Consider the following 11720-nt stretch of genomic DNA (forward strand, 5'->3'; position numbering starts at 1 on the left):
GCGAAAAAGGGTTTGTAAAGCAGCCCCAAAATGCTGATGTAAAAATATGCACCATCCCAGTGTCATTAAATACTAAACAGTTTGCCAAATAACTTGTTTTTTTACGGACCCGTCATTTCAGTAAAAACAATAGCAACAACATTTTAAACTAACTACCTAAAACATTGTTCACTTTTGCAAATATTTACAATTGTATCAATGTTTTATCAATTTATAATTCAAGCTTATTCAATATTCATGCCAAAACAGTTACATAACGTGCATGCTTTTGTTGATATTTAAAATTTTATAAAACAGATTAACTTGAAATTGCTATTATTAACTTTTACATTGAAAATTAGGCTACCGGTCAAGTTAAAAACCAAAGGACTATTGATGAAGTTCAACATAATGAGCTATAAACTGAAATTCTGTACTCAAACGAAACTATAAACTAAGATACGTTTGACTGATAGATTTTTATAACCGGGCTTTCAAGCCAAATTTCATCAACCAATATTTAAAATTATCCCAAGGCAAGTTTCATTTTTCTGGTTTTTATCTCATAATTTGGGCCTGTGGGGTTGCCAGTGCGCAGTATTGATTTCCAGGCCAACTGCACGCATCCTTTTCAATGAACCTACAAGGACAGTTTCACTCTAAGGATTAAATATATAAGTTGTGTAGTTTATTTTTTAATCAAATAGAACAAAGATATTGTTTCCAATGCTTATTTACTGGCACAAAACACATTTGCAACTTAGAATAGCCAAAAGAGGAGAAACGGCTCTTCTTTAATTGCTTTCTTTTCTAAATCTAAATAAACTAAATCCTTGTTGACAAGAAATGTCAAGTCTTCTCAACTTGAATTCAAAATGTCACTGACGTAATATGAAATTGAACATTACTCCCATCAAGAGAAAAATGATGTGTAGGAAAAAAGATAAGTTTGTCTAAATATAAGTCGGTATATATAAGCTTAACATGGAAACAAGAAAGCGTGTAGAATTGCGGGGCTCGGCTTGTACGATTGCTTTATCTACAACGGCTTACAAACAACAATAAATTTTGCACTCTCATTTGCAATAAATAAAACTTTTATATCACACAGAAAGCAATAAATGAAGAATAAATGAATGAAGAATAAATGCGTAGCTTACGTCCACACACTTTGGTGCAAATACGTTCACACACCGTTTGTATCTGTGTTTTAACTGTATTTGATCTGTGTGACATCACTGTATCTCGCCTTGCTGTATTAGTAGTTGGAGTGACCGCCTCAGAAACTGTAGACATATAGAATCTGTACCCTGTCCGGTCATTCCATAGTTTTTTAAAAGTGGTAGGCTATTGACTGGATCTTATTTCCATGATGATACAGAATGTACTCGACTGAGCCTCTATACGGCTGAGTATGCACTAGTGGCTTTAGAAAGCGCTGAGAGAAACGCATATCTGAGGGGGATACAATGCTATATAAAAATATACAGTATCATTATCTCTTTTCTGAAGCGTCAAATTGTAAACAGTAAATTAATTCCTTTATCTCGTGTAAAACCAATGATATCAAAGCTCATTTGGTCAGTGTCACTTTTGTCTCTGAAAATATTTCAGTCAAACGTTTGGTTTGGCAGCTTCATTTTTTACTTCTCTGGGTTCCTTGTTTAAGTCTGGTATAATTTAGTCTTTTCTGAAACCAAAACCAGGTTGCAGTCGTTTAATTTGCAGAAACTAAAAGTTTATAAATATTTAAACGTTTTTGCGATAAGCTTGTGAAGTTTTGTGAATCAGTTGATACAAGATCTTTAATCAAGACATTTCTTTATAAAGAAATGTGAACATACTTTAGTTCCTGGTTTTATATAGACTTACATGTTATTTGAGGGTCTTGGCTATTACGATATAAAGTAGTTTATGGTAAGGAAAATAGTATGAAAGTTATTCTTCAAACTTGCATGACATTGTATTTTTGTTTTAAGAAACATAACTAAAATATGATGAATCATTTTAGAAAAATGACAACCTAAAAAAGAATATTCTCATCATAAATAAGATCCTTCTTAAATTGAACAAGTAGTATCTACAGCAGGGGTGCTTAATTTTTTTTAGCCAAGGGACGCACTTTCCTATTTGTGAGTCTTGGCTGGTCGCATTATACTTTTTACTGATTTTTGTTCTTAAAATTCGGCCTTAGCTTCAAGACTTTATATTGTAGGAAAGGCAGTTATGAAACGTTATCAGTTATACAATCAACCCGCTTAATTGGCCTACGTTTAATCGGACTACCCGCTTTTTCAGACCATTTTTTTACAGGACTCGAATCTAAATTACTTTTTCTGTACATTTTTTCCACTTAATCGAACCATTACTTTGCTCAAACGGATCACCCTCCACTACAAGTAGGCTTTGTAGTTATTTGTTTTTTCCACTTATGTTTGGCGAGGTTATATTTCTTTGAAAAAGTAATCATTTTTCCACCGTGTTTGAAATTTTCTACATTTACTTGCTAACCTTTGTTTCTTGGGTGCTGCCGTTTGTGGTGACTCACATCAATGTTTTTCTTTGCATAATTTTGTTTAGTGGAGGTAAACAGTTGCAAAGCACTGTGTTCTAAGGCTGGCTTCATCTAGTGTTGAAAATGAGAAGTGCAACAAAGTTGGGCTCAAGCTTCTTGTGCGGGCCATATTCAATTATATTTTCAAACTTTGCCACGGGCCAATGACAACTGGACCGCGGGCCGTAGTTTGGACACCCCTGATCTACAAGTTATACAACCTGAAAGGACATGCCGTCACTTCGTGAAGACGTCGGTATTATTTTTAGCCAAGGTGGGGACGGAGATTTGCGATAAACGCAACTCTATTTGCGTAACATTTGCCAGAGGACGTGTTTACGTCAATATCTGCACACGTAACGTTTTACAAAGTTATCGTTTGATAATCTAAAAATGTTGATTGTTGTCGGACGTCACATGAAAATCGTGTGATTTGTAGTTAAAGCCTCACCCTTGTTTTAAGTGGAGCGGTTGGCCCAGTAGAAAGCTCTTGCATCTCCCAAGACAATTTTTCTTGTAATATCAAACGTAATAATCCGTAAGTATTCATTACTTTAAACATATTTATTATCTCGCCTACTGCGATTGAGCTTCTATTTGAATAAAAACTTCCTGTTGATCCTAAATAGGGTGAAACAAGCTTGAAATGTTTTTCGGTGACTGACAACTATAGTTGATATTATCTGTCATAAACTGTTCTAACGATAGATTAGTAGGTTCCCTAGCTGTTGTAAGGACATAGCCAGGATGACTGGAGTGCTTGAGAAACGTCAGTTCATTAGAATATTGAAATAGGTATAACGTTGACCCAATGATAATTCAAAAAAAAAAAGTTCAACTTTTATTTCAGAACATTTCTTTGCTGTTGGGTTTGAATCAATATTTGGTTCTTGTGTTTTTGGAACAATCATGAAGCAATAGTTCAAATAACTTCAAGCCATAAAGAGTGTGTACGGCAACATGCGTTTGTTGCGGTTTTGCCGAAGGGCAATCTTTGAATGTCAAAAATAAATAAAACTCTGTCTCAGACATCAAGCCTATAAATTCAAGTGAATCATCTTGTTCTGATGCCTCAACGTTTAACCTTTTATGTTTGCGTTACGTTGAATTAACGTCTGTCAATGACGAATGTCCATAACCAGCAAGACTTGTAAAATGGGAATATCCTTGCGGTCACAAGTAAAAACGAGGCATAAAAGAAGAAAAAATACAATACATAAACAAAAATCTAATCACCGACGTTAAGGGCTACAGCAAAACAAATTTTCCGCAGACTTAGAATCAGAAATACATTTACTATCCCGGTTTCTGCACACTATAAAATTGCTCAACCCCGGAAAGAATCCTTGACTTTTAGCTCACTACATCGAACTTTTCAACGTTTATTAACAGTTTCCAAACCCTGGTAATTTCTTTCAAGATATTTTGTTTATTTCTTTTCAGAGGGCTATTCTAAATCGTGTTTATGTTTCAATAATTTAAACTTTAAACTTGCCTTCTGAGTGGCGAATATTAAAATGCTCTTAAAGTAGAAACCGTTCTAATGATTTGAGTATACATGGTTATACAACACTACTTGGTAGAAACTGTGTTTTTTTCCCAAACAGGGTCGCTCAATGCAAGCCGTTTTTCTCAAGTTTGTGACAATGATCACGTACCGTTTGATGGATAAGTAGCACCACACAGTAGTGGTGGATTCGGGGACAACTTGGTCATTGTCCCCTTCACAAAATCAAAAACAACATGAAAATTTATCCTTTCTGAAAAAAATTGTCGTTCACTTCTCTTGCTCAATCACATAATACAGTATAACTTTACCGATGGCATAGCTCAGGCGCGTCAGGTTTGAATCAGCAGCGAATTTAAGGGTATGATTTTTCGGTATGTGTCAGCCTGTGTCACTCCCAAAAATATGAGAAAGTGTGATATTTCCAATCAAAAACATTGCTTAATCCAATACATTATATAGAAAGGAGTGTTCTTCCTGACAGTACAAGGCTGTATTCATTAAAACAGCGAGTAATTTGCGATTCGCCAACCGTCGCTGTGTTTCAACAGCCGATTGTAACAAGAATTGACGGTACTACGACAGTTTATCGAACGACAGTTTATCGAACGACAGTTTATCGAAACGACAGTTTATCGAACGACAATTCATCGAACGACAGTTTATCGAAACGACAGTTTATCGAAACGACAGTTTATCGAAACGACAGTTTATCGAACGACAGTTTATCGAATGACAATTTATCGAACAACACAGGGCCGTAGCCAGACCGCATAGCAAGGGGGGCCCGAAAAAATGTAAATGGGCAAAAGCATTATAATTGAAGCTGTTGCTCTTGAATGTTGGGATTTTACCAGGGAAGGCGAAATTTTTTCAGGGGGGGGGGGGGGGGGGGCGAGGCCCCCCTGGCCCCGGCTGGCTACGGGCCTGAAACGAGAGTTAATCGAAAACCTAACCCCTAACCTAAAACCTAACCCTAACCCCTAACCCCTAACCACTAACCACTAATCCCTAACCCCTAAACCCTAACCACTAACCACTAACCCCTAACTCCTACCCTAACCCTACCCCTAACCCTTAACCCCCAACCCCTAACCACTAACCACTAACCACTAACCCCCAACCATTAAACCCTAACCCTAACCCTTAACCCTAACCCTTAACCCTAACCCTTAACCCTAACCCTTAACCCTAACCTTAACCCTACCCCTTACCCCCCAACCCCTTAACCCCCAACCCCTAACCCTAACCCCCAACCCCTAACCCCTACCCCTTAACCTCCAACCTCTAACCCCTAATTCTAACCCTAACACCTAACACCTAGCCCCTAACCCCTAGCCTCTAGCCCCTAGCCCCTTCGATGAATTGTCGTTCGATGAACTGTCGTTTCGATAAACTGTCGTTCGATGAACTGTCCTTTCGATGAACTGTCGTTTCGATAAACTGTCGTTTCGATGAATTGTCGTTCGATGAACTGTCTTTCGATAAACTTTCGTTCGATGAACTGTCGTTCGATAAATTGTCTTTCGATAAATTGTCGCGTAACGAGAATTGACTGCGGTAGACACCGGTGTTTCGCCCATGAGACTGGACTCATTAGTATCGCACCAATACATTAATATGTTACGGTAACATACAGCATAAATTAACCTATCCAAGTGTTTACAAAGGCTTGAAATGAAGCATGTCTTGAATACTATAAGAGAAAGTCAAGTAATGTTAAATAGATTTTTGCAATGATTGATTGAGGGAATCTTTATCTTCGAAATGAGAAAGCTTATTTGAGTGTTTACTGCTTATTTCTGGCAGTTTCGCATACTTGTAGAGGCTTTGAACCAATGACGCTGGCCCGGTCACCGAATTTTGACAAAGTGAAATTTTCGCTTGCAGTTGAAGTTTTGTTGTCTGCGTGAACTACTCCATTCACTAGATGACGCTGAATGGAAAGCAGTTCTTGAAATGCGTTGCTCAAGCACACACTTCAAGTCGAACCAGTGCCGCTTGATCTTGCAATTTCGTCGTTCGTATGGTCAGACGATTGACCAACTGAGCTAACGCGGGAATACTAACATACTACATAAAAATCATAACCATCACAGGCAGAACTTCTGTGTATTAAAAGTTTTGTGAAGAATATGTGACAAAAGTAGATGCACCTTTCCTAATAAATTTCACATACACAAATAAACAGGTAGCCTACATCATATCGCCATGGTCTCCATTCCAACTGTATACACATGTTTCAAACAAAAGAACACTGTTGGGCCAAATGGTGCGCAAAAATTTACAAAACAATATATCTTTTGGGGCAAGATCGCAGTCTCCGTGTTGGCATCTTTGCCTCTACAAACAGCAACTTTTACTGTAGCCTACATCGTCGATTCTCCTTCAAAGTTTTGCTCGATTGGAAGTATGACGCCCCAAAATTTTGTTCAAATTTGCTACTGGAACTATAGCAAGGTTCACAATGTCCAAAATGTAAGTAACTGGTTACGCGTTTCCCCATAGTGATGGTTTTCAAGGTGGGTCGACATCGCTAAATTTATTAAAAACAAGCAATTTTATACAATTCTTACGCCATCTTCCAGCTTGACATGCCTGGAACTTACCCGACCCTAACTTGTGAGACAACTGCTATGTTGTTATGGTAAGCCAGTCCCTTATAATAATAAGAAAACATTTTTTGAATACTTTCATTAAATGGTTTCATAAAGAGAAAAAGTAATTGAAGAAATCGAGTAATAAAGTAAGTTGAATTTTTTTGTTATGACTGCGATTAAAAAGATCATAGCTAAGGTGTTGCTTTTGTGGGTATTGTGTGCCACCAAAAGGCTTACACAAGACTTTTCAAGTATGATTTTGTTTTTTTAATACCTCATACTCTTTATTTAGTTAAACAAACAAATGCTTTTCCCGAGAGAAATTCCATTGACCAGAAAATACCGGATAAAACGTGTGTAGGGCTTGAAGAATAAAAATATCTTGCGAAAAAGTTTGATAAAGTGTAGATTTTATTCTTCTCGGCTAGACATTGTAAGCTCATTCAAGAAGCATCATTAAGGTTTTCAGCAAGTAAACAGAAATGCTTCTGAGTTTGATTTATAATTTATATTAAACATAAAGAAAGCTCACATACAGCAAAGAAATTAGTTTTCACAAACAAGATGCAAGGCCAAAAGTTTGATCGAATTAAGCGGGTTAATCAAGCGATTGAAAATAGATACATTAGCTATTGTGCTTCATTGGAAGTGCAGCGTCGAAGATATCTTCGCAAAATGATGGAGACACAGGTGGTCATGAAATCAGAATGCAAAAAATTCAAAGACGAAAAATTTAGACTCCTAATGGAAAAGCAAATGTTAAACAATGACTCAATGGGTAAGTGATAAATTTTAACCATTTGATGCAAAATAATAGTTTGGTGTCATTACAAAAACTTATCCTCAATATTGGAAAGATGGTTTTTTGCAGTTACCTTGCCATGAGGAAAGGGTTCGTCTCCATTAGGGTGGCTCGTTTTTGAACAACAAAACAACCACAAAACAACAAAACGTCATTGCATTTCTCTTTATAGACCTGCCCTGAGCTGTTGCGTCATTTTTTAATGAAATTGGGTTAATTTGGTAGAAAAAAGTGACGTTTTTTATTTGAATTTACGTCACTGACGAAGTTTGTGGTTATGTAACCACAAACAAAATGCAAAATTTTCAGCAAAATGGAAATTTTCAGAAACTGTGAGGAAACTGAAGGAATAATTCAAATGACTTCAGTTTTTTTTTAGGTTAATTAGATATATCTAAACATTATTGTATCTACCCCAACTAAAAATATTTTTAAAAAAATTGCGTTTTTGACCCCCTTTTTTGATTTTGAGCCTCATGAGGAGGCTGAAGACAATTTGTTACGAATCTCAAATTTTGTCATGAGCGTTTTTTCACACTCATTGGCACCATTTCCCCACTACCCCGAAAGAATTAAAAAAAGGTCAAAAACGAGCCACCCTAGTCTCCATGGTCATAATAGATAATAAAACACTTTTTCACATAAAGTTAGGAATTACATTGGGAAAATATCGAAATAAGTTCATAACTACTGCAGGTAGCTTGTGATAAGTTGCAAGTATAATTTTTAAACGGGCAGCCTCACTGAGCAAACGCGGTCAATATGCTACAGCGCAGAATAGATTCCTCAATTATTAGAAGATAAATGTTTCTACATTCATCAATTCTATCATGAATGCAATTGCAAAGTCTATGCAATAAAAAATTTTTAATCAAATCTTTGCGATTTTTTTGTTTTTAAATTAATTAATTTAAATCCATGTATTTTCAGACAAGGAAGTTGACTTTGAAAAGTGTTTGAAAAACAATCAAAAAAGCCTTAAATTTGTCAATATGTTTGGGAGCTTTCTTTCTACCGATGGTTTGCTGCACGGAACAGGAATACATAACAGATACCAACGAACTAAGTTACTAGCGACTCGACATTGCACAAAGAATTGTACAGAAAGGAATTTACCTGTTCAAAAAAACGAAGCAAAAGAAGACATAGATTCAGATGCATCGCAAGCTTCTCTCCAATACAATGGCACTTCGAGACGCCATGAAAACAATGCCGACATTGTTAATAACGAACTTTCACCCATTGCCTACAACAATAACAAAAGTTTTCACCAAATGTCAGCTTGTAGAGAAAACGCAAAAACTCTTTCGACGGTTTCCAACAATGCGTCTTCTTCATCGATCGCATCCTTGTCGGAAACAGTCACAGAAGAAGAAAGGATTAATACAAACAATCAGCATAGCTCATACATCCCCGTTCCAAATAATTCCACGTCAGTTTCAAAAACTTTTGAACAAAAGTTTCCAAATGTTTTCTTAGGCCAACAATTGATTCTACGCAGGCAATCAGAACCAAAGCCACCAATGAGTTTAAAGCCCGGTCTTTGTGGAAATAATGGCAGGAAAGCCCGGAATTCTTTTCAAAGTAGTGCACTAGAACCCAACGTTGAAAACAACAGGTCGACACACGAGAACTGCAAGTATGGCTTTTTTCTATATTTAATTTTTGCATATGAATATTCTTTTGCTTTGTGTACCATGCCCGTTCCAGGCTTAGTCGTTCATGCTTCATGTTCATGTTCAAGGTATGACTGAACTCACTTTCCATAATTTAGTTCTACAGATGGAGGAAGAAACATCGTTTCAAGTCAACAGACTGGTTTTCATATTATAGCTGCCTTGACCCTTATCTTTATGGTCTACAGATGGAACCGCTTTAGATTAGGTTTTGGCTGCTTGCGCTGGTTAAAATGCAATATGATCCTTAACGAATTCCTCTAATCGCCTGCGCTTGGGAAGAATGTAACTAAATACAGTCGACATTTAGTTTTTATTCACAAAAATGCCATAGGGTCTGCACTGATGCCGAGAGGAAAAAGAAATTGGTCATTGAAGTTTTCAGGTCTTTTCAAGGAAACAGCGTGAATGGTTCAATAGCATATCTTTGCATTAATTTTGCAGTGATATATTCATCACTTCATCGACACCACACACAAGCTCTCAACATCAGAAGAACAAAAGAAGCTCGCTCCAGCACCCTAGCACTACCAGATGCACAGAAGAGATGCCCTTACACATTTCATCACGTAAGATCAAGTTATGTGATCTTGAGTTACAATTCTATTAATTACAATTCAAACATTTGGCCTAAAATCGTTTTTTATCAGCAAGATAGCCTACGTAGGTCTCAGTCCACACGTAGATAGGGATAAAGCTAAAACTCAAGCATTAGTGTAACAAATTGGTTCAGCATTCCATACGTCTAGAACGGTGGTTTTTTAGCACGTACTTAGTGTTAATTTATTTGCACACTTTGTTTGTGATAATTGTGATCTACAGAAGAAATCTTAATTTGCAACGTTATTTGGAAGCTAATTGCCGTCTGTGGCTTGATAAAAAGCTTAACCGGTGTTTTAAATAAGACTTGTTTTGAATTTGTAGCTAATTATAACCATGCAGTATGCAGTATAGAATATGTGATATGGTTTGTGGTAACATTTCTTGAAAAATCTGCTATTCCATAACAAATAAAATATTGTTCTTAAAGCAAAATGTTATTTGCAAAATAAGTAGCCTCATTCAATTGGGTAGAGTCCTCAATCCTCATGTTAATCCAAACTAAACCTATTAACTAGAATCAAACAATAACTTTAGATGTTCTTCATTCACATCTTTTGAAACTGTATAAACAGGAAGAAAAGCGCAGCCTTCTAATGAGGATGACATGATCGAAAGAAAACAATCAAAAAGCAGGAAGGTTGCTGAAATCAACAAACGAAGCAGACTACGCACAGCGCCAGAACGGTCCCGTCTATCCGTGGTGAGAAGACAAGTTCATCACCAAGAAGAAGATTACATCATGGCTCTGAGAAAAAAACGTCAGCAGATGGAAAACCAAAACGTTTTTAACAAAGTTTGGAACTTTATTGGTCAAAGGCCTGTCACCGCCAACACAGATATGCAAAATTTACCCGAAAGTGAAGAAGATATGGACGATATAAACCCGAGTGAAGAAAGAGATTTGATGAAAAAAATGGCCGCTTTGTCAAGATCCAGGCGGTAACTTACAATTTTCAACCTCATTGAAATAGACGGGAACTTTTTGAAAGTGCATAGTTTTTTTTTTTATCGCAGAACTGTCATGCCAAGAAGCGTCAAGACTTCAAAACATGAAAAATACCCTATGCTAGGCAAAAACACGCTTCACGCACTCATGTAATAACACAAGGGTTTTTTCAGTGCCATATCTTTTATATACTTAAAATAACTCTTACAAGAAATTTCGTTTAACACTGCTTTCCGCTTATTAATTGTGGTTTATTATTGCATCCCATAGTATTATGTAGGCTATATTACGAGTATTTGTAATAATCCTAATTTAGCTTATTTTTTACCTAAAATTACTTGGATATGATTATAAACGGATTAATCCAAACTTTTATTGATTTAAAAAAGTGTTCACTAGGGTCTGTATTCACTAATAAATATACGTATCACAAAAGCTAACCCTTAAAAAATGTGAAAATTGTGACAATGTTGCGAACGTAATGTATTGTGCTAAAATAAACTACTTTGTGGCTACTTTCAAATATTAGGGTTTCGATTTTATTAAAACAAATTTCTAAATTACTGTATGAGTGTTTGTTGCAACAGAATAAAATTACCCCATAACCCTGCAGACCTGCTGAAAAAAGTGAAGTAAGGTCTTTACAGTAGACTGAGTAGAAAGAGCAAAATTGGTGCGAATAAAAGCTTCAAGAGTTCAGTTTCACCTCGATTTTTTTGTTCCACTGTTTATTTGTTGTATTTCTTGAATGAGTTGTTGCTTTTATTTGCGGTGGCATTGAAATTACACAAAAGACAACTTTCCTTTCAGTCGCCATGTCCAATGTTGCTTCTTGAACGAGCTTTTTCTCCATGAGTTCGTTTGGATACTTTAGATGTCAGAGTGAAGAATTAACCAAAGAAAACTATGCTATTTACCGATTGTTGTGCCTTACACCCGAATATTACAATATAGATGATAACCATATGAGTTGTCAAGAAAATGAAGTATCTTCTGACAGGTGTCAAACCCACAACAATGCTTGATATGAACGACTCGGTTACATGTCTTGTA

The 11720-nt window shown here is 36.4% G+C and overlaps 1 protein-coding gene across 1 annotated transcript; it reads left to right on the forward strand.

Moving 5' to 3' along the window:
- The first annotated feature begins 7204 nt into the window (after positions 1–7204).
- LOC145779009 (uncharacterized) lies at positions 7205–10664 on the forward strand. The gene is made up of 4 exons (XM_082590591.1): positions 7205–7418; positions 8373–9081; positions 9563–9687; positions 10294–10664. The coding sequence occupies exons 1-4, from the start codon at positions 7205–7207 to the stop codon at positions 10662–10664; spliced, it is 1419 nt and encodes a 472-aa protein (XP_082446717.1).
- The last annotated feature ends 1056 nt before the right edge of the window (positions 10665–11720 follow it).

Source organism: Aplidium turbinatum, chromosome 10, assembly GCF_918807975.1.
Source record: "Aplidium turbinatum chromosome 10, kaAplTurb1.1, whole genome shotgun sequence".
Classification (NCBI taxonomy): Eukaryota; Metazoa; Chordata; class Ascidiacea; order Aplousobranchia; family Polyclinidae; genus Aplidium; species Aplidium turbinatum.